Consider the following 25,489-nt stretch of genomic DNA (forward strand, 5'->3'; position numbering starts at 1 on the left):
GTGGAGATTCCTTAAAAAACTGGAAATAGAACTGCCTTATGATCCAGCAATCCCACTGCTGGGCATACACACTGAGGAAACCAGAAGGGAAAGAGACACGTGTACCCCAATGTTCATCGCAGCACTGTTTATAATAGCCAAGACATGGAAGCAACCTAGATGTCCATCAGCAGATGAATGGATAAGAAAGCAGTGGTACATATACACAATGGAGTATTACTCAGCCATTAAAAAGAATACATTTGAATCAGTTCTAATGGGGTGGATGAAACTGGAGCCTATTATACAGAGTGAAGTAAGCCAGAAAGAAAAACACCAATACAGTATACTAACGCATATATATGGAATTTAGAAAGATGGTAACAATAACCCTGTGTACGAGACAGCAAAAGAGACACTGATGTATAGAACAGTCTTATAGACTCTGCGGGACAGGGAGAGGGTGGGAAGATTTGGGAGAATGGCATTGAAACATGTAAAATATCATGTATGAAACGAGATACCAGTCCAGGTTCGATGCACGATACTGGATGCTTGGGGCTGGTGCACTGGGACGACCCAGGGGGAGGGTATGGGGAGGGAGGAAGGAGGAGGGTTCAGGATGGGGAGCATGTGTATACCTGTGGCGGATTCATTTTGATATTTGACAAAACTAATACAATTAGGTAAAGTTTAAAAATAAAATAAAATTAAAAATTAGAATAACTGTCAAAAAATAAATTAAAAAAACAGAAAATGGCAAATACAAAAATAATATATTTACAGAAACAAAGAACACCTTGTATTTTTTTCTGAAATTTTCATGTTTGGCAAAAAACAATAAATCGAGGTGTATGCTTGGCTATGTACAACAGTTGAGTGCCTGCCCAGTCGTGTTGGACTGTCTGTGACCCCATGAACTGTATGTAGCCCGCCAGACTCCTCTGTCCATGGAATTTTCCAAGCAAGAATACTGGAGTGGGTTGCCATTTCTTTCTACCCAGGGATAAAACCCGGTTTTCCTGTGTCTTCTGCTTTGTAGGCGGATTCTTTACCGCTGTGCCACCCAGGAAGCCCAATCAAGTATTCCTAATTGTTCTTTTTTTCTGTTTTTCTAACAGTTTTTCCAAAATCAACCACGTGGTGGTGCTGTGCTACCAAATCATTTGATGTCAATTCACTCCCTTGCCACTGAAGCCAGCAAAAAGGAGTTTAGTGACAACAGGGCATAAGTAAAATGTCCAGTGGAATCAGTAGAGAGTTTAGCCTATTTATTTAAAACCCCGAGAAAGAATAAAATACTTTATCTCTTACGTTTTTAAGGAAAAACTAAATAATTCTCCTGTGGATTTACTGTGATCACATTGCAATTATTATTATGTAATTGCAAAATAGTAAGGATTTATTTTTTAGTTCCAAAGAAGTTTTACTTATTTTAAAATAAATAGGAAATTACTTTACCATTCTTTATTTTAAATAGATGCTATCATTACTTATGTAAAAATAGTACAGAGCTGTTTTAGAAATTAGTCAAATTATTAAAATTGCTCTTTTGCACAATATAAGTATTCATCTCAGTATTTAACTGCCTAAATCTCTTAAACAGTAACAAGAAAACCACAGTGTGCATGTACATAAATATGTAGTTTCAGTTCTTGAATATTTATAACTCATGTTAACTTTACATTTATATTTATATCCAGTAAATATATATTTATTCTCACTTACGGGCTTCTCAGGTGGTGCTAGTGGTAAAGAACCCAGCTGCCAGTACAGGAGGCATAAGAGACTTGAGTTCTATCCCTGGATAGGAAAGATCCCCTAGAGGAGGGCATGGCAGCCCTCTCTAGAATTTTTGCCTGGAGAATCCCTTGGACAGGCATGCTATGGTTCATAGGGTCACACAGAGTCATACACAACTGAAGCAACTTAGCATGCACATTCTCACTTATCCAGTAAGATATAAAAACTGTGGACTAAAAACATATATTTAATTTAGCTTTTCTTCTAAGAATGAAGTGGCTGAATTTAAAATGACTTTTTCTCTCATTTTAAATGCAACCCATGGCCTAATTATTAGATGTGACCCCAAAAAAATTTAAGTTATATTATCCTGACTTTGTTATTGTTTCTATTGTTATAATACTTAGCCATATATAGGGCACGTTTTATTTATTCATACTTTCCTTAGTGCAATAGGACATAAGTATAAAATAAGAATAGTTTCTTTAAAAAAAAAAAGCAGTGTCTTGTGCCTTGGAGAGATATATAAAGTTGCATAATGTTATTCTGAATTCAGAATGACACAGTGAAATGGCATTGTCACAGTGCTCATAAACTGAACCCAAGTTGAGGTTTAAAAAATAAAAATGCCTTTTTCATTCTGAGAAGCTCATGTAAACTTGACCATCATTTTTAATCCACTTATACCTTCCATGCATGGAGAAAGAGGAGAGAGGGAAAAATAGTAAAAGGAAACTGGATAAAGATTTTGGAAATGCAATTATAACAAGAATGTGTGTTTTAGAGAATTTTAAGCATTTTAATTTATTCTTTAGTGAGATAAAAAAGAAAACCACTCCAAAAACAAAAACCAGATGATATTTAAAAACAGATATATTCAAATGGAGAATATGTATTTTTAGACTTTTCATATGCATGTAATATACTTAAGAATATAATTTCTATATGAATTTGATTTCATATCAAAAATTTTCATTGCAATTCTATACTGAGCTATTGAGAGAAAAGTTTCCAAAAGTAATTTTAAGGTCATTATGGAACCTAAACACTGCTGTTGATATTTACATACATATTTATTATTGTACATCTACTTTTCCTGGGACTGAATAAGTTGAAGATACAATTTTCTGAGAACTCTATGTATATATCCATAAATAGTCTTTTAATAAAGCTTTCCCTAAAAAAAAAATCTATTTAAAGAACTATAGGCCAAACTAGAAAAGATGCTTAACATCACTAATCACCAGGGAAATGTTAACAGCATAATGAGATACCACCTCATATATACTAGATTGGTTATTATCAAAAAGACAAAAAAAATAGTGTTGGAGAGAATATGAGGAAAAAAGAGTCTTTGTACACTATTGGTGCAAATATAAATTGGTGTAGCCATTATGGAAACCAGTATGTAGGTTGCTCACAAAGTGGGCTTCCCTGGTGCTCAGATGGTAAAGCGTCTGCCTGCAATGCGGGAGACCTGGGTTCAATCCCTGGATTGGGAAGATCCCCTGGAGAAGGAAATGGCAAGCCACTCCAGTACTCTTGCCTGGAAAATTCCATGGATGGAGGAGCCTGGTGGACTATGATCCATGGGGTCACAAAGAGTCGGGCACTAACTTAAAAAGACATATGCAAACCCATTTTCACTGCAGCATTATTTTGTTATTGTTATTTAGTTACTAAGTCACGCCCAACACTTTACGACCCCATGGACTGGTGGACTGCCGTCTATGGGGTTGCACAGAGTCGGACAGGACTGAAGAGACTTAGCAGCAGCAGCAGCAGGCTCCTCTGTCCTCCACTATCTCCTGGAGCTTGCTTAGGCCTTCCCCAGTGGCTCAATGGTAGAGAACCTGCCTGCCAGTGCAGAAGGAGTGGGTTCAATTCCTGGGTTGGGAAGATCCCATGGAGAAGAAAATAGACACCCCACTTCAGCATTCTTGCCTGGGAAATCCCTTGGACAGAGGAGCCTGGAGAGTTGCAGTCCATGGGGTTACAAAAGAGTCAGACATGATTTAGTGACTAAACAAAAACAGACATCATTATTGACAATAACAAAAATATGGAAGCATCTCAAATGCCCACTGAGAAGTGAACGGATAAAGAAAACATGGTATATACAGCCTTCCCTTGGTATCCACAGGGCATTGACTCCAAGACCCCTTGGAGATACCAAAATCCAAGGATGCTCAGATCCCTTATATAAAATGATAGTATTTGCATATAACCTTTGCATATTTTCTGTACACTGTAAATATTTTTATATCACTTATAATATCTAATATAAGTAAATGCTATGTAAATAGTTGCCTGTATGCAGCAACTTCAAGTTTTGTCTTTCAGAATTTTATATGGAACTTGTCCCCCAAATACTTTGGCAGTTGATTGAATTATTGGATATGAAATCTGCAGTTACAGAGATACAGAATAAAATGTTACTCTTTATGACAACATGGAAGAACTTTGAGGGCATTATGTTAATTTAAGTGAAATAAGTCAAAGAAAGACAAATATCATATAATTTCATTTATCTATGAAATCGAAAACAAACAAACAAGCTCATAAGATACAGAGAACTGATTGGTGTTGCCAGAAGTAGAGGTTGGGTAGTGGGTGAAATGGGTGGTGTGGGGTGTGGCTCGTGTGCCCAGTCGTATCCGACTCTTTGCAATCCCATGGACAGTAGGCTGCCAGGCACCTCTGTTCATGGGATTTCCCAGACAAGAATACTGGAGGGGGTTGCCATTTCTTCTTCCAGGGGATCTTCCCAACCCAGGGATTGAACCCATATCTCCTACATTTCTTGCATTGGTAGGCAGATTCTTCACCACTGAGCCACCTGGGAAGACCCCAGTGAAATGGATAAAGGGAGTCAAAACATTTTTTCTCTTTCTCACATTTACATATTTCTTAATGCCCCTCCCTGACAAAAGACAAACTACATATCCTGAGATAATGACATATTTCTAATATTTTGAATTTTACTCTTCTTCTATACAAATCAAGTTAACTAGAGGGCTTCCCATCATATTATACCTTCTTGTCTTCTCCCTCCTGGTTAATTTTTCTGTTTACTTACCACATCATAGCACCCTCAAGCCCAGCTTTATCCTTTCTCATTTCTTCCATTCACCTGTAGCAGAGCTTGCCCATGTCAGAATTCATCCACCCTGAGGTCTAGGCTTATGAACAAGTGTATGTTAGATATTGATATTCTCTTAAAAGTAGTAAATAGGGCGATGCCAAACCTGGTATACTTAGTGTTTACTTCTATTATCTTATTTTTAAATTAACCTTTTCATCTAAGCTGATAACAATAACAAATTAAAACAAAATTAAACTCTGGTAAGAATTTTTTAATGACTTAAGCGAATTAATAGGCCTAGTTGTTTCAACATAAAATATGCATGTGTGTGTGAGTGCTAAGTTCCTTCAGTAGTGTCTGACTCTTTGCGACCCTATTGTTGCCCTCCTCTGTCCATCATGTTCTCCAGGCAAGAATACTGGAGTGGGTTTCCATGCCCTCCTCCAGGGGATCTTCCAGGGATCGAACCAGCATCTCTTATATCTGGTGCATTGGCAGGCACATTCTTTACCCCTAGCACCACTTGGGAAGTCCAACATAAAATATATATCTGTTGAATCACAAAATAAAAGTTGGGAATGAATATTTCCTAGTTACCCAGATATTTTTTTAATTTAAAATATTCCTAATTGAAAGGAAATTAAGATGTCTCTCATTTCCTTTGTGTTGTTTAATTTTTATTGGGTAATCTACTATTCAAAAACATGTCCACGTACCTTTTTCAATTTGATAACTCCTTCTTGCGTTTCCTCATCTGTGACGATGTCAAACAAATTTCCCCCATCTCCTGGAACAATATTGTATTCAATTTCTGCATTTTGTCCAAAATCAGGATCCACTGCTCTTATTCTTCCAATAGCTGAGCCAACAGGAGAAGATTCGGGAACTTTCAGATGGAAAATGCCTGATGAGATATATTTATATTTTTTGTTTACAGTGAAGTTAGTCAAATATATAAGATTACTTGGCTTGAAAATACAGTCTACAGAAAATAAACCAACTGTAAGACATAATAGTGCAAAACCAAAAGGCAGTTTGTTCTCCAGTTAAAGGTTATAATTAGGAGTAGTATTTTCACTTTTCATTTCAAAGGATTTTGTTGTAGAATTTCAATCATTAAAAACAGAAAGTGTTGAAATTACTATGAACAAGTATTTTACATACTAACACCATCTAATACTTGCACCTAGTATCAAATGTGAAGGTGAAGATATCCATGAAATAAATTGGTACTAATGTGAAAGAATCCAGGACATAAGACATAGATTAGAAACATGCCTCCATGGGATTCTCCAGGCAAGAGGACTGGAGTGGGTTGCCATTTCCTTCTCCAGGGGATCTTCCTGACCCAGGGATCAAACCCAGGTCTCCTGCATTCCAGGCAGACGCTTTAACCTCTGAGCCACCAGGGAAGCCCAATGTAAAAGAATCCAGGATATAAGACATAGATTAAAAAGATGTATAGAGAGATGATAGATGAATAGATAGATGAGCACACAGAAAATAGAAGAAAAATATTTAGATACTTAGAAAAACAAGGTTTTGTATCCTGATGTTTATTAAAAAATAAAATATTTATCTTAATATTTATATTATCCTAATATTTATGTATCCTATATTTATAAAATATATAATATAAATATAATAAAATGAAATATTTACTCAATGAGTATACTCACTAAACTAAAAATGACCTTGAAATAAGTATATGAGTATATATGTATTAAATATATGTACATATATTTAATCTATAATAGATTTAAGTATATTGTGCTATAGTCTAATATTAAACTTTTACTTAATCAATTTTTCCTGCATTTCCTTCTAGGTATTTTTACACACTTTTAAAATCAGGACATAATTTTCTCTCTCTCAATATTTTATCTTTAAAGAAAAAAGTAAAATGCTTGCTTTGTGCCACCAGGGGGAGCACCAACATTACTATAAATTTGATACTGAGTCAAGCCTAAAGAAAAAGCTCTACAAAAATTACAACAGAATCAAAAAATTATAATATCCCACAAAATTAAAACATACGTTGTTTACAAGAATTTGAAAAATTTTATAAGGCATGAGATGAAGAAAAAGATGTAGGCTATTGTATTGATGCTATGCTTGCTATGCTGTCGCTTCAGTCGTATTCGACTCTGTGCGACCCCATAGACGGCAGCCCACCAGGCTCCCCCATCCCTGGGATTTTATTGATATCTCACCAATAAAAATATGAATTGATTAAACAGTAGTCTGTTTAAGTCAAAATAAGGAAAGAAAGAAAACAGGAGGAAAATCAAAACTAAACACAAAAATACAAAGTTTCAATATATAATGACTTTGATTAAAACTTCTATTAGTTGATTTTGGATTGTAATTTCCTATAAGTAAAGCAACCAGGAAAATTAATTTGATTTGCACTTCTAGTTACATTTATAGCAATTAAATTAGGAAGTAAATATGTTTTTGGATAGTGAGGTTCATTCAACATGCTATATTACATTATTACAATCATTTCCTTTAAGAGATATAAGAAAAAATAATAAATCACATTAGGGAGATTCTGCCAAATAATTTATTCTTTACTCCCAACTGTTTGTATGGGTTTTATTGTTCTTTCACAATCAGCTTCAAAATTTTATAAATGAATTAGCCCTAGTAGCTCTTAAATTTTGCCATCTCCCTTTCTACCACTCCCCCAAAAAGATTTATACCATTTGCCCTTATTTATATTAGCCTTGCTGCTAAGTCACTTCAGTCATGTCCAACTCTGTGCGACCCCATAGACGGCCTCCTACCAGGCTCCCCCGTCCCTGGGATTCTCCAGGCAAGAACACTGGAGTGGTTTGCCATTTCCTTCTCCAATGCATGAAAGTGAAAAGTGAAAATGAAGTTGCTCAGTCGTGTCCGACTCTTAGAGACTTCATGGACTGCAGTCTACCAGGCTCCTCCATCCATGGGATTTTCCAGGCAAGAGTACTGGAGTGGGGTGCCATTGCCTTCTCTGATATTAGCCTTATTTATATCCATTTAATGGACATTGCCTCAATGGGACATATATTTAGTCTCAAGAGAGTTAAATATTCACCTAAATCTTTCATTTGCATGTAATAGAAAATATACAGTGGTATAAAATTCTTGTTTAATCAGTTAATTTAATAGTTAACTGACTATATGTTGTTGTAATTATTTAGTTGCTAAGTTGTAGCTGATTCTTTGTGACTCCATGGACTGCAGCATACCAGGCTTCCTTGTCCTTCACTATCTCACTGAGTTTGCTCAAATTTATGTCCATTGAGTCAGTGACTTTATCCAACCATCTCATCCTCTGCCAGCCCCCTCTCCTTTGGCCTTCAATCTTTCCCAGCATGAGGGCCTTCTCCAGTGAGTCATCTCTTTGTATCAGGGGGCCAAAGTATTGGAGTATCAGCTGAAGTCCTTCCAATGAACATTCAGGGTTGATTTCCTTTAAGATTGACTGGTTTGATCTCCTTGCAGCTCAGGGGACTTTCAAGAGTCTTCTCCAGCACCACAATTCAAAAGCGTCAAAAGTGGCTTAGTTGTAAAGAATCTGCCTGCCAATGCAGGAGGCACAGGAGACATGGGTTCTAACCTTGGGTCGGGAAGATCCCCTGGAGGAGAAAATGAAAAAGCATTCTTGCCTGAGAAATCTTCTAGACAGAGAAGCTTGGTGGGCTATAGGCCATGGGGTCACAAAGAATTGAACACGACTGAGCACACAGGCTTTCCAGGTGGTGCTAGTGATAAAGAACCTGCCTGACAAAGAAGGAGACATAAGAGACGTGGGTTCAATCCCTGGGCTGGGAAGATCCCCTGGAGAAGGAAATGGCAACCCACTCCAGTGTTCTTGCCTGGAGAATCCCATGGACAGAGGAGGCTGGGGGCTACAGTCCATGGGGTCTCAAAGAATCAGACATGAGTGAAACCACTTAGCACACACATGAGCCTGCACGCACTAACAATAGAGCGGCCTTCAAAAGAGATATGAGAAACCTCTCTAAAAGAGAAAAGGTTATATAAATAAATAAATAGACATAGACCAAATAAGAACACTTCAAGTGGCAATAATGGAGCATTATGACCAACCTAGATAGCATATTCAAAAGCAGAGACATTACTTTGCCAACAAAGGTCCGTCTAATCAAGGCTATGGTTTTTCCTGTGGTCATGTATGGATGTGAGAGTTGGACTGTGAAGAAAGCTGAGCACCAAAGAATTGATGCTTTTGAACTGTGGTGTTGGAGAAGACTCTTGAGAGTCCCTTGGACTGCAAGGAGATCCAACCAGTTCCTTCTGAAGGAGATCTGCCCTGGGATTTCTTTGGAAGGAATGATGCTAAAGCTGAAATTCCAGTACTTTGGCCACCTCATGTGAAGAGTTGACTCATTGGAAAAGGCTCTGATGCTGGGAGGGATTGGGGGCAGGAGCAGAAGGGGACGACAGAGGATGAGATGGCTGGATGGCATCACTAACTCGATGTATGTGAGTCTCAGTGAACTCCGGGAGTTGGTGATGGACAGGGAGGCCTGGCTTGCTGCGATTCATGGAGTTGCAAAGAGTTGGACACGACTGAGTGACTGAACTGAACTGAACTGAGGTAGACATTATAATTTGGGTTGAAAAACTCATATTTGTCTATCAAACCAGCAATTTTTCACAGACTATAATTATGATTCATTAGGTTTCATTCCTTAAACTCTTAATGGAGAGGCTAGCCTTTAGAGTTGCTCAGTGTTTGTGGTCTTAAAGTAGTGTTTGAATTTGAGGTAACGAGAACAAAGAAAAAGAATAAAATCATAGGTAACATTTTATATAATGTTCACCTACAGAAAAGGTAAAGACAGATATCAAGGGAAATTTGTATGAGTTCAAATAGCCATGATTATATAATCAGAACATGATGCAGTTTTTTCAACCTAGTTTCTTTGGAGCATAAGTGTCTCACAATAACCATATTAAACTCTGACCCTATTGAAGCTCTCCTGAGATGTAAGCAAGCATACAGATGCCTGAATTCCTGTTTAACGCAGCAAGAAAGCATGTGACACAGTTATTAAAGTTGTAAACTTCTCAGTCACAAACTCCAAATAAAAATGAAAAGGCAAAGCACATGTGAGATATTATTCCTTTTATTCTTTTTTTCTTAATGCCTATGGTTTATCAGAAACGTGTCTGCATTCTTTGCATCTCACTGTGTGCTTGTGATATTGAATAGAAGAAATACCAAAAACCTTTAATCTATGGTGTTATCTGTCATGGTCTACTCTCATGGTACATCAATAAGTGTTAGAAAGTTCTTGAGGTTTTCCAAAGAGAGTGTTGGAGGTATAGGTTGAAAAATAAATTCTGCTTTAACAGGGTGTATAGTTAAGAAACAAGACTTTGTGTGCTCAGTCAATCCTTCTTGTCTCTCTGTTTGCAACCCCAGGGACTGTAGCCCACCAGGCTCCTCTGTCCGGGGGATTTCCCAGGCAAGAATACTGGAGTGGGTTGCCATTTCCTTTTCTGGGGGATTTTCCTGACCCAAAGATGGAACCCGCGTCTCCTGTGTCTCCTGCATTGGCAGGTGGTAGTCAAGTGTAAGTGAAAGTGAAGTCGCTCAGTCGTGTCCGACTCTTTGCGACCCGTGGACTGTAGCCCACCAAACTCCTCCATCCATGGGATTCTCCAGTCAAGAATACTGGAGTGGGTTGCCAAGTGTAGTGGATTTCAAATTAAAAACATGAACAGCTGTGCATGGCGGTGATAGTGATGCATCATTGGAGCAAAGGGAGTATTGAATGAAATCTTTAGGAAAATATGTGTCTAACTTATAATCTTGGAATATTTCTTACTCTATCCTATCTATTTAAGGGAAGCAAATAAGTTACATGTTAGGCATTTAGGTTTGCTTCTTATTTGAATATTTAAAAATAAAAATAATAGAATCAAAAAATCAAGGAAAATAATCTAGTCTGGAATCATCACTTAGGGATTATGATTCGTGAGGGCAAAATATTTAGCCAGAATTGAGACCATTCAATGTTAGAAAAAAAGTTGAAACTCAGGAAGGTTATCTAAAGGACATCAGATAATACAGAGCATAGATGAAAAAGTTCTCCTTTTCAAGACAATATGCTGAGATACGAGTTCTATGTTTTATAAAAGAACGTTTTATGAAGCTAATAACAATAAATGTGAAGATAGCTATTATTTGTATTATGCTATCAATATATGTTAAGTAGCAGCTTTAAAAAAAAAACTGTCAGCATACAGTAAGCCTGCAAAACTCATAATTATCTAATGGCATTGGAAAATCTGTGATTAAAATGAAATACTATCCCTGTCCACAAAAGATCTACTCAATAACATTCCATTAACATGCCCTACCCAAATTAATATATAATAGAAGTAAAACAGTGGTTTCCCATTTATATTATTTTTGTACACTGAGGTTTTAGTGTACATAAAACAAACACATACAGAGCACTGAATTTTCTGTTGTTTACATAAGAAGTATACATATTAGTAAGGTGGAAGATGCATTCATTAAGACAAGCATTTCTCAGTAGAACATCACAGTTGGTAATAAAGCCTGCAGAATACGGAACAAGTCAAAAAAAACTGTGCCTTAGTCTTGTCAGATTGCTTACACTCTGTCGTTTTATTTTCAATGACTTGACATTTTATCGCTTCTAGAAACTCAACAGCAATAAAGCTAGGGTCATTCAGATTAATTCAAAGCTGAAGTAAATCTTCAACTGTGCCAAACTTGGATGGCTTTTGATGTACTATGTAATTACACTGCCATCATTTTCTGGGCACCCTACATTTGACGCATATGAAACATCTTAATGGCTCTACCTGTCCAACACAGAGTAAGATATAAAACAGGTGACAAGAAATTATTCACAGTGTCAATACTAATATATACTTACATATTTATCAATATGAATGCTATGTTTAACTATTAGAACTAATAAATGAATTCAGTGAAGATGTAGGATCCCAAATTAATTTGCAGAAATATGTTGCATTTCAATACACTAGTAATGAAATATAGAAGAAAAATTAAGGAAACAATTCCCTGTTCAGTTCCATAAAGAATAAAATACCTATAAATAAATATAACCAAGGAGGTGAAAACCTCTACTCTGAAAAATAAAAGACATTGATAAAACTACAATCTAAAGATTTAATGCAATCCTAAAAAAATACAAATAACATGTTTCACAGAACTGGAAAAAAAAATCTTAAAATTTGTATGAAACCCCAAAAACCATTAATAGCCAAAGAAATCTTGAGAAAAAAGAGTAAAGCTAGAAGTAGCGTGCTCCCTAATTTCAAGCTATAGTACAAAATCAGTCATAAAAAAGAATGAAATCTTGCCATTTGTTGCAATGTGGATGGATTTAGAAGGCATTACGCTAAGTAAAATACAAAAATACAGAAAAGGACAAATATCATATGATCTCACTTACATTTGATATTTGAGAAACAAAACTTGACCTGCATTGTTGTATGGCAGAAACCAACACAACATCATAAGGATTTTTTTTTAATATTTTTAAAAACTGACAAAACAAAAACAGACTCAGAGATAAGGAGAATGGGGCCTCCCAGGCAGCACAGCGGTAAAGAATCCACCTGCCAATACAGGAGACAAGAGACGTGGGTTCAATCCCTGGGTCGGGAAGATCCTCTGGAGGAGGGAATGGCAACCCACTCCAGTATTCTTGCCTGGAGAAGCCCATGGACAGAGGAGCCTGGAGGGCTACAGTCCATAGGATTGCAAAGAGTCAGACGTGACTGAGAGACTGAGCATGCACACATACGCACACAGACACAGAGAACAAACAATGGGTGATTTCCAGAGGGGAGGGAAGTGTAGGAGATGGGCAAAATAGGTAAAGGGAACTAAGAGGTGTATATACTTGCAGTTATGAAATAAATAATCACAGTGTTACATGGTACAAAGTAATGAACGTCATCAATGGTATTGTAATAGCTTTCTACGGGCATAGATGGTCATTAGATCTACCGTACTGATCTTTTAGTGATGAACTTAAATGTCCAATCACTATGTTGTACACCTGAAACTAACATGATATGGTATATCAACTATGTGTCAATTTTTAAATTATTGATACTTGCTACAAAATGGATTAACTTTTAAACATGTTATTTTAAGTAAAACATATGATATAAAGGATTAACTATTGTATGAATTCATTATATGGAGTATACAGATAGGCAAATCTATAAAATAAAGTAGATAAAATTATGCCTTGGAGTTGGGGAGGCAAAGGAGAGGGATGGGGGACCTATTCTAATAGGCATGCAGTTTCGTTGAGGATGATAAAAATAGTCTATAATTAGATCACAGTGATGGTTACACAACTGTGTATGTATAATAAAAAGCACTGAATTGTATACTTTAAAAAAAAAAAAACAAAAAAAAGTTAAAAAAAATTTAAAGTTTTTAAAAAATAAAATTTAGAAAATAAATGTGTATTATTATAAAACTGTTGATTCAGTGACTGAAGTCAAACATTAGTGATCTGTATATATGATTTCCCACCTAATTACAGAGAAGTGAAATGTTGCTTTATAAACATTTTAGTGTTTTAATTACTTGAGTGTGTCTGTGTGTGTTAGTAGCTCCATCATGTTTGACTCTTTGTGACCCAATGCACTGTAGCCACAGTCGCCTCTGTCCATGGAATTCTGCAGGCAAGAATACTGGACATGACTGAATGACTAACACACACACACATCCTGGAGTGGTTTGCCATTCCCTTTTCCAGGGATCTTCGCAATGCAGGGATCAAACCCAGGTCTCCTCCCTTGCAGGCAGATTCTTTACCATCTGAACCACAAGAGAAGTCCTATGCACACAAAATGATCTTTCTTTATCTATAGAAAATAAAAAGGAAATGAAAGCAAACATATCGCATATGATGTTTTCTCATATTTTACAGAAAAGATAATATCATATGGAGGATAGATCAGCTTCCTGAACTTTCAGACTATGACACATCATATTACCAATAGTCTAAAAAAGTACAATGTGTAAGATGCAATAAAACCCTTTTCCTTTGTCTCCCACTGTTCCTATAGAGTTTCTTCATTTGCCTTTTCTGCTCATCTTTAAATAGGCAGTCCTATGTTGACTTTAATTACCAAAATCTGAGTTTGGAAATCAGACATTTCTAGTATATCATATTTATTAATGTTCTCATCCTTAAGCAAAATGAAGACTTATCTCGTCTGCCACTCCACCTTCAAGCCAAACTGGACCAGGGCAGATGGGGCTTCAGTTTAGAAGTGGACATCTTTACAGGGTTTCCCTCTGTCTTATCATTTACCAGTAAAACTCCCATCCTGGCTTACTTCAACACAACATCACTGAATACAGATTTGAGAGGAGATGTGCATAAGTGACTGTGAGGATGTGGTAGAGCCAGCTCCACCATACAGATGAAGAAATTGAGGTACAAACATGTAGCTACTTACAGTCAGTAAGTTGAACCAATCAAGTGTTATCTCTGCTCTAAACTACAGCCCCTTATTTGGTCTGACTATTTCACTTTACTTGTTTTTTCTGCCTTAGTGTCAGTCAAGTGGAGGCAATTGTTGAGTTATCAAATAACCCCTTTACAAATACAAATAATTCAAGTTCTTCTTAATTTCAGCTGTATTGATGAATGCAGACTCCAATTAAGGGTGGATTGATTCTGTTGGATAGACTTGGGCAACGTTTCTCTTTTCAGTGTTTATAAAATAAATATCAATGAAGATGTAGAGAAGAGAGCATTAAGGGATGTAAGAGGTTTCCAGGAAAGGGATGTGACTCTAAAGATAAAATGTCTTCTGCACCCAAGAAAGGAAGGATATTTATCACATCTCTTTCTATCCTTCCAATTCTCTCTTTCTTTTTACATAGCTCCAACATTTCAAGTACAATTTTTTTATATTTTATACCATAGTTCTACTGATTTGTATGGAGAAGGCAATGGCACCCCACTCCAGTACTCCTGCCTGGAAAATCCCATGGGCGGAGGATCCTGGTAGGCTGCAGTCCATGGGGTCGCTAGGAGTCGGACAGGACTGAGCAACTTCACTTTCACTTTTCACTTTTATGCATTGGAGAAGGAAATGGCAACCCACTCCAGTGTTCTTGCCTGGAGAATCCCAGGGACGGGGGAGCCTGGTGGGCTGTCATCTCTGGGGTCGCACAGAGTCGGACATGACTGAAGCGACTTAGCAGCAACTGATTTGTAGATTCAGTAAACATGTGGCTACGTTTCCGAGCAAAACAAATTGCTTTTTATAATATTATTCTTTTTCAAGACTTTATAGTGAAATTTCAACAAAAAAATTCCAAATGAATTATGAAACAAAAACCCATTTATATTGTCAGGGGATTTCCTGGTAGCTGGGGGCTTCCCTGGTGGATCAGTGGTAAAGAATCTGTCTGCCAACGTAGGAGATGTGGTTTCGATCCCTGAGTTGAGAAGATCTCCTGCAGAAGGAAATTGCAACCCACTCCAGTAATCTTGCCAGGGAAATTCGATGGACAGAGGAGCCTGGCAGGCTATAGTCCATGGGGTTGCAAAAAAGTCAGATAAAACTTAGCAACTAAAAAGTAACAACAATGATTGTCAGAAAAACAACTGTTCCTGATTTTAAAATATATATATTTATGTATTAATATATGTGATTTATATAACCACTCCTCCCATTACATAATAGTAAGCATGATGGAGAGCTTGGCAGGAGCACACACCATTTCAAGTGCATCAATAACCTTCCACTGTACATTCATTTTCTGGAGTACATTTACTCTTCCCTTAAAACCTCCATTAAATGTGTAAAACTATCTTTCATCCTTGTCTATTTAATTTCTGATTTACCTAACAAAACACAATAGGTGAATAATTCTCATTGATATTTTCCAATAATTTCACAAAAATAGGCCACATCAAAGATTTTACTATAAATTATAAATATATTCAGCATCTTACAAATTAGGGTCTTGAAAAGTGTTTGAAATTCAAATTCACCTGGGAATACTTATTTAGCCAAAAGTTTGACTTTTCAAACATTTTTTGAAATATTCTGATGCTTAGTCTAGAATAGTGATATTTGTTAATAGTCACTTCCCACATGATATTTTAGTTTCTTTTAAGCAAAACTAATTTTTTCAATAGCAACAAGTTCATTATCTACAAATTTTATTTCTGAATATTCATCACATATTAATGCATTATGTGCACATGCAGTAGTTTAAATTTTCTGTAATTGTCTATATTTTATTAGTTGACTAGTCCATATCTCTTCCCTATTTTGTTACTTATACCTAAAATGTTTCATTTGCCTACTACTCCTCATTGCCCTTTGCATAAATTCTATTTTTCATTCTTTCAAGGACAGCGTCAAGTCATTTTTGATGAAACTTGTTCTTGTGTCTTTGCATTTCCAATTTTTTCACAGCTCTTTAAATTATGCATTATGTTTTTCCAGTGTTTTAGCATATTTTGGTACACATTTGCTGTTCCACTGATTAACTCTTATTAGATATTTCAGAGATAGCATTGAGAATCTTTCCTTCAACATCCTCTCAGATATACTCTCTAATGATTTGGGTGCCCATCTTACACATTTGTATATCACTTTATGCGTAAGTCCATCATTTACTTTACTTCAAGTAGTATAATTGTCCATTAATTTAATCTTCCTATTATACACAGAGATGCTTGAGGGAAGAGATTAATTTTTTATCTCCTATATATAGTACAAAAATGAGATAGCCATTTATTCCTCAATAAAACTAGCAATCCATGAAACATTATTCACTAAAGGACACAATTTATTGTGTCCAATATTTGGTAATAAAATGTTTCTTATGTACAAAATATTTTGTTTTTATGATTTTTAGTATTGTTTATACATGTTTAACTCATAAATATTGTAGAAGTCCAATGTCTTTGCCTATTTATGCTTAGACTAATAGTAAGGCAAATATGAAATATATTTAAATTGTGAAGTAAATGGAAATTTAGGATGCTTTCATAACTGTGATTAAAAATGTACACCATTGTCAGAAATATGTTTAAATGTTTGAGGTAATAATTTCTAAAGTTCTCCTTATACTTTCGTCATCCCCCTTCCTGAACTTATACTCAAAATTAAAGATTTATATCCTCTTTATTCTGATTAAATTCATCCATGCCTCAAGTTTCCTTTATCACTTCTATCTTTATGTCAGAAAAGCTTTTTTTTTTTTTTTTGACTTTGATTTTTCTTTGAAACATTCTGTATTTTCATCTATTTTTTCTTGATTTTCACTAATTTCAGCATATCAACAGAAAAACTATCCCTTAGTTTAAATAATTTCTTTGCCAGCTCTTTATTTTACTTATCTCTGAATCCAGCAGATCACAAAGCCCTTCCTGTCCTGCTACTTCCGATCTCTCAGTTCTGCATCTGTCTATTCCAAACAGCTCCCCTAGGTCTGTGCCACATCTTCTCTCTGCTTCAGTGTTTTCCAAATTATTGTTCTAACTTATTGATTTATGACATTCCCACTCTAATCAAAAGCACACATATATACATAAATATATGTGTCTGTTTCAGGCTCATGGCACTCTGCAACCAACCTTCTCTCTTTCAGTCTGTTAAATTTTTAACTATACACACATTTCTTCTTAAATTCTATATCCTTCATAAATATTTTGTAACAATTCTAGCTTGATCAAATAGTTGTATCCTCCTTATACGAATAATTATTCTTATCATATTACAATTTTGGAATTTTATAGTGGTTGTTATTTATTTACACATATAGATATTTGTCTTATAGAGTGCACTGTAGGGTGAGAAGAATAAAGAGAGTAGTATTCAATTCACATCTCTTAAGAATCAAGAACAAGTATCATACATACACATATTTGATTATATAAAAGTGGCAGGAATTTTTGACAATGCAATTTTCAAAGGCTACAGTAATAATAAAATAAACTTAAAGCATTTTAAGACAACTGGGGAAATGACATTAACAATCAGAGCATATATTCTTTACTCTGAGTAAAACTTTGATAGTAATAATATTATTGTTATTATTGCCATCTCAGTGACATCACTTGCTATCCATCTCATATGCTCAGCTTCTCTGAGAATCTGCTAATAGAGCAATGGAGCAACCAGGTTCCAATCTTCTATACCTTGCAACATTGGGAACAGGACCAAGTAGATCATAAAAAAGTGTCAGCACTATTTTAAAAAGATTCATATACTCATCCACAAAGCACAATATGATATTCACAGGGGCAATAATAAGAAAGGAGAGAGGTGGTTTTAAAGTTCTGTTGTTTTTCATTTAGTTACATCTGCTTATACAGACTACTGAAATTCAGTAGACCTGTCTCACTAGAGAATTGGGAGTGCAAAGTTTTTCACTGAGCTTGCATTCAGATTGTACTCACTTTGATAAAATTTGAATTCAGCCTTAAAGCATCAGTATCTGACATGCATAAACTCTTTGGAAGATGTCTAAGCAAGATATAAAAATGTATATGAGTGCTTAATTGTTAAAAAAAAAAACTTTCAAAATACTTAATTTAAAATGACTGTAGTTTAGTATGCAGTCTCCACCCATACAGGTGGAATTTTATAGGAATAGAATTTTGTGCAAATTAAAAAATTCTCATGAGATGCAAAATAATTAACTTATTACCTCTAGTTAATGAATAATGAAAAAGCCATCTCAGAGAATCAACACTTGCCCCTTCATCACAGTAAACTGGTGGATTTCAAATTGTGCCCTGCAGACTACCTATACCAGAGTCTATTGGAATGCTTATTTACAATTCAGATTTCTGGGTCTAAGCTCTGTCAACTGAAGCACTGCTTTTATCCCTACAACATAGGATCCCAAAGGATTCCTAAGGCAAACATGATTTGAGAGCCACTGGGAGGCCACTGGTGAGTAAGTTCCAGATTATCAATTGTATGTCTTATCTTCAGGAGATAGTTATTTCTTATTTGTTTTTATTGAAATAGACAAAGACCCATTTGGGAATTAAACTGAAAGCATTTATTCCACTTAGTGAAAAGCTGGTTTTATAATGTGTCTTGGCTTATTTTTCAAGAATAGAAATAGAATCATCAACTATTATGACCCATGCCTACATTCTGTGTGAGAACTGAAAAATTATTGAGTATAAACTCTTTGTGTACTTTTTTAATCCCTAAAATTTATAATTTTTAATGCTTTTTTAGGGCTTCCCAGTTGGCACTAGTGGTAAAGAATCATCCTGCCAATGCAGGCGATGTAAGAGACCCTGGTCTAATCCCTGAGTTGGGAAGATCCCTGCAGGAGGGCACGACAACCACACTCCAGTATTCTTGCCTTGAGACTACCATAGACAGAGGAGGAGTCTGGTGGGCTATGGTCCATGGGGTCACAAAGAGTTGGACATGACTGAAGCAGCTTAGCGTGCAGGCACACAATGCTTTTTAAACATTTCCTCCTAAAATGAAGAGAATATCTAATTGTCAAATATCATAGATACATATAATATTAAAGATCAACTTATATAATTTTTTTGTCTTAGTCATGTTTTTGGGAGGTATTGAGCAGCTGAGCACACACACACACACACACACACACCGTAAAAGCCACAGATTAGAATAAATTGTCAGAGAATGCTAGAAAAATCCTATATGTTTGAAATTTCTTAAATAAAATTTTAACTATGGGAATTAAACTGTGTATTAAAGTTGATGTTAAATTGGCACTAATATTAAATTTGAGAAACATACACAAACATGAGTTTATATCATTAACCCCTTCACATATTATTTTTTTCTTACCACTTAAAACCAACACCCAGTTCCAATTAAGGAAAGCCTTAACTTGCATTTGATCTAAACTGTTAAATTTGCATACAACTGATCTATGCCACTCTTCCAATCTAAAATATTTGAGTGAAGTTGAAGTAGGCTTTCTCACTTAAATAGTAGTAGAACTTACATAAGACCAATTATTTTAGTCATGTTTCTTCTGGTATTTCATTCAGAGTAATTGCTACCATCTCTTTTGAATTCTTTCACCTAAAATAACATATTGGAGACAGTGATAAGAACAGAAATACCACCTTTGCCTCAGAGGCATCTTTAGAATCATACTGGGGTTTTTAACAGTTTATTTGTGCTTGACCAGCAGGTAGGAAGCAAGCCCTTGGCCAGAGTCTCCAGATAAACTAAGAGGTAAGATTTGTACATATTTCATTCCCTAACAGGCCCCGAAGGAGACTGTGAAAAGAACTGAAGTGATTCTCAGCATGTACATATTAAGCTGCTTCAGTCCTATCTGACTCTGAGACCCCATGGACTGTAGCCCACCAGGCTCCTCTATCCATGGGATTCTCCAGGCCAGAATACTGGAGTAGGTTGCTATGCCTTCCTCCAGGGCACATAATTACATATTCAGCTGTATCCTGGGTACTCAAAATTCACGAAGTACTTTTTCCTATGATTTTATTTAAATAAATATATAAATCTATATTTTAAAATTTCAAATTGCCTATTAAAATCAAATATAAAATATATAAATATGCAAATATATCTAAAATAAATTTAAATCTTGAGTATGTATCTTTAGTGGGTGATCTCAGTCATCTTCGTAACAATAAAACTTTGGGCACCTGGGAGAATGTGAAAGTACATTTTCAAAGGCTAGATCTGAGTAGCGGTTTTTAGTTCTTTATTCAGAATAACTTATTACATGGTTTTACCAAGAAAATTTCAGTGTCAAAACTCACCATTTTCCATTTACCAAATGGTGAACAAAGAGAATACGACTTTGTAACCCCTCTGGGTGTAACTGGGTTCATACTGTTTCTAATAAAAATCTTTATTAATTACATATTATAATGACTACTTCCTTAAACATAAACAAAATACTATAAACTTTAAACTATTAAAAGAGCCTATCTCAACCTGGATGCCAAAAATTAATGATAGAATGAAATGAAGAGATATGTTTTAATTAAACAGATCAATATTTTTCAATAAGTAAAAATATGTTTATCACCATTTACTTAATAATTCAATAATTAATCTGGGCATCTTGTCACCTTTCTATATCATACATTTACAATTTAAGAAAAAATATATAGTTGAATATAAGTATATATATATTTGGGCTTCCCTGGTGACACAGACAGTAAAGAATCTGCTTGCAATGCAAGAGACACAAATTTGATCCCTGGGTCAGGAAGATCCCCTGGAGAAGGGAATGGCTACCCACGCCAGTATTCTTGCCTGGAGAATTCCATGGACAAAGTAGCCTGGCGGGTTATAGTCCATGGGGTTGCAAAGAATCAGACACAGCTGAATGACTAACAGTTTCACTTTCATGTGTATATTTATGCATAATTCTGTAGTTTTTGATAGTTTGTGCAAAAAAGATCAGATATTGCTCATTGTGCAGTAGGAATTTTGGCTGATGCATTTAATTCTTTAATTTTAGATTGTTTTTATATTAACTGAAGGGCAATAACATTGTTCTCTGAGGTGAATTTTAATATTTGTAAATGTTTTATTTGTTAAATTAACAAACTGTAACATGGATACAATGATATATTTTATAAAGTAACTAATGGACTAATATTATTGACATAATTGAATCAAAATTCCTATAATGAGAAACAGTCAATATAAACAAATATGTTAGTTATTAGATGAAAACAGACCTATTTTTATTTGTTTATTTTTTGGCCACACCACACCAAACCACTTATGGGATCTTAGTTTCCTGACCAGGGATTGAACTTGGGCCACCACAGGGAAATCACTGAGTCCTAACCAGTGGGTTGCCAGGGAATTTCCCAAAAAATAGACTTACTTTAAAATATTGCTTATGACTAAGAAATTGTCTTCAAACAAACACTAATGACCTATGTTCTACATTCAAATTTGTTTACTGTACAAACAGTTCTTACATGCTTATACTGGAAAAAAAAAAGCAAACTTCTTTACATTTCCTATAAATTACCTCTTTTCATCTAAAATATGAAGGGCTTTATTTCACCTAAGTTGCTTTCTTATTCATTACAAAATTATTATTACAGAAGAGATAAGTGAGAGAAGTATTTTGCCTAATGTGAATTAACCACACCACTTAATTGATTTGATCTCATAGTGTATAATTTAGATAAGCTTGTTAGATGGTTTTGTCATTTAGAATTCAAGTAATGGAAACCACCAGTGTTTTGCTGGTAGCTTGTTTTGACGGATGGAGATCCTCTACGGATGTACTTGATTATAGTAGATGGAAGTTATATGACTATATGTAAAAGATTTTATACAGAAAACTTTTAATCTTCATTTGACTGCTGGTAGAGCTCTTTTAACATACTGGCATTATTTCTATTTCTAAAACAGTATTCCCTCCTTTTTTTGTGAACAATACTCAATATTATCTTATAGAGTAATATAAGGGACTTATGGTGCAAAACACGGATATCAAAGGTAAATTGCCTTTTAAGAGGGAAAATGATAAAAAGTTAGAGTTTGAAGTCCCTTCATAAGATGAGGTCTTCAGTTCTCCTACCAAGGGGTTGTGTGATCTTGGACAAGTTTCTTAACTTTTAATAATAATACAACCTTGCTATTTTATGTCTAAAATTGAGAAACTACTAGACAGTCATTGTAATTGGAATACATATGCAAATCACTTTGCATAATGCATGACACATGGTAACTTATTAGTAAATATCATTGTCACCATCATTGAATTAAATTGGTAGGAAATTTTGATGCCTCAGGAACCATCTATTTTGCAACAGTAAAACAGTAAACTATTTACAGTTGCATCATACAAATGGCTATGCCATTTAAATCTATTTTCATTTCTAACAGATTTAGAAGGAAATGGATGGAAATGGGTGCTTAACACTGTTACACATGCATATGTACACACACAAAGTCAAAACAAATTATGATGAGTAAATTTTAAGAAATAATCTTGTGCATTCTTAAGCAACAATAAAATGTAGCTCCATGAAGTTTATCTGAAGGAGAAACTTTTTCTAGCATAAATGATTAATAGATAAGAACAAATATAGCTGGTTATGGGAAATTCTCTTTTTAAGTTACAATACGTATGAAATATATGCTGTCTTGACTTTTATATTCAAAAGGTTAGTATTTCAGTTTGTCATTTTATGTAATATTTTCAGTTTAATTGATCCATGTAAGACTACTCAGGCACAAAGAGCATTGTCTTCTATAGAGGTGATTTTTCTGTTTTTAAATGTATTCTGTATTTTCCTCTGAAGGATGTAATTCAAAATGACAGTACATTAAAAAGAGCTTGATACAAGTCATGTAAAGTTTCAAGGGGATTAATATTTTATTCATGCAAAATGTGAAAAACCCTCTTCTTTCTCATGATTTAAAAATATCTCTCACCCTATTATATTTTCAGGCTATAGTTCAAATGTGCATGTAACACTTGCATACTTGAAGAAAGAAAATAATTAGATCACAGTGATCCGTTTGATATATTTATTCTACCCTTTCATTTCTGTTTACAGTGACAATTCAACATATGTCATGTGACTTTTTGCAGATGTGTCTTAAAAGTATGGTTTTAGAGTTTCAGGTAAAAGAAAACAATAGATTTTCATTTTCATATTATGTTGCATTGGAAGAAATTTGAACTGCAAAGTCAAAAAAAAGTTTGCCAGTTTTGATGATCTTGGGCAAGTTAATCTCTCTAAGCCTCAGTTTTCTTAACAGCAAAACATGGAATATAAAGACCTCAAAGTATTTCCAAAGAAAATGATAAAGTTCCTGACACAGCATGTAAATGCTCTAAAAGTTCAAATACCCTTACCTCCCAATCCGTCTTTCTGGGTCTCATCTAGTTACTCTTAGACCTACAGATTCAACTTTGAATAAATTCCAAACAGGCCTGCTGCTTTATCCAGATTCTTTTCCCTAGCAAAGACCTGGAGTTGATTTTCCTGTTGCCCTGGGACCTGAGTGCACCATCTTGGTTCCCTGCCTATACTCTAGTTTCTCTCCCACTGAGACATTTTCATTTCCTTGTTGTATGTCAGTCTATTTGTCTGATAGCTGCACAAACTTTTGTGAACTACCCTTCATTCATATTCAGAAGCTGTTTCTTTCCAATGGTTGAGTTTTGTACTCATGTGAAAAACTTTACCATCATCCTTGTGAATAAGAGTATTGACACCACCTAAGATCATTTCTGTTGTCTCCTGTACCCTAGACTGAACCTATTTTATATGCACAAAATCCAAAACAGGATTTTAAATCACAATACCACTTTTTATGTAAAAGTATACTAATCTTTCAAATTAGTCTCCTCAATTAGCTATTACAAATTACCACAAATACATAGTAAAAATGTTAAAAATCGGTATTTTTCAGGTGGGAGTATGTTCTTTGTTAATGCCATATGATAGAGAATCAAATACTTTATTTTTTCCATTTACATATTTATTTATACTTTTCCTGTTTCCCTTAAGAGAAGAGAAAGAGAAAGGGATGCTCTAGGGCTCTGTTTTTAGTCATAACATATTATTTGCTAGCTATTTGTCATATACATCCCATTTGCTAAAGTAGGGTGATTTCTAATTGCCAGTCTTATAACATTTGTTCAGTACACTGACTTTCTGATCACTAACTAAACATATTTTCACAAAATATATGTTGGTAGTTTTAAGAAAAAAATGACCAAGTATTAAAGTATGTAAAACCATACAGCTAAAGGAATAAAATATCCATTTAGCTAAATGTCCTCAATGTTATATACTTTGGTAGATAAACTCACTTGGAATTAGATGAGGAAAATCATTTTGCTTTGTTTTATAAAACTGTTCATGCAAAACAGTGACTTTATCACGTTCCTTATAGAAACAATGATAGAAATATTCACTTTCTGTATTCTAAGTTCTAGGAATACTGAACTACAATCCTAGAAAAGTACCAAAAATCAAACAGGTACTTATTGGTGTTAAATGTAATACTGCAAAGGAAAACTAGATATAACACAAGTGAGAGGTATTCATTTTCAACAAGAAACATAGAATTACAGAGAAGAGATAAGTGTGAATTATTCTATTATCATAGAAACTGTAGCAATTTTCACCTACTGCAAACTTAAATAAAATGCAACCAAAGTAATGAAATAGCATCACTATATCATATGATATCTCTAGGGAATTATACAGAAACAATTTAACATAATATAATTGATAAAGTGAAGACAGAAAATTTTATGTTAGTTATATGATATAAGAAATAGTACAGTGGGATGTGCATCATAAGTCAAATTATACATCAATTTTCATATTTGTATTACTTTTTCAATTAGTAAGAAATCATACAAGATCCCAATCTACTATGAATATTTCATTTTCATATGAATTGATAACATAAGTTGTATAATTATTGACTCATTTATGTTATTTTATATTAAAATCACACTATGTATGACTCTTATGGAAAAATGTAATTCTGAGGACATTTAATTTTTAGCTTCTGCTTCCTAAAGAACAAAAGTGTCTGGAAAATCATTACAAGTCCTGTAAAATTCAGTGAAATGTAAGACATTTTTTAAAAAGCTGTACTGATTTAGACTTAACAGGAAAG

General features: G+C 34.8%; 1 protein-coding gene across 1 annotated transcript in view; it reads right to left on the reverse strand.

Moving 5' to 3' along the window:
• CDH12 (cadherin 12, type 2 (N-cadherin 2)) overlaps positions 1 to 25,489 on the reverse strand; it is a 343,779-nt gene that overhangs the window by 64,530 nt on the left and 253,760 nt on the right. The window contains exon 5 of the mRNA XM_010832134.1: positions 5,524 to 5,711. Within this exon, the coding sequence (XP_010830436.1) occupies positions 5,524 to 5,711 (188 nt within the window). The remainder of the gene's footprint in view (positions 1 to 5,523; positions 5,712 to 25,489) is intronic.

Source organism: Bison bison, unplaced genomic scaffold (genome assembly GCF_000754665.1).
Source record: "Bison bison bison isolate TAMUID 2011002044 unplaced genomic scaffold, Bison_UMD1.0 scf7180017864538, whole genome shotgun sequence".
NCBI lineage: Eukaryota > Metazoa > Chordata > Mammalia > Artiodactyla > Bovidae > Bison > Bison bison.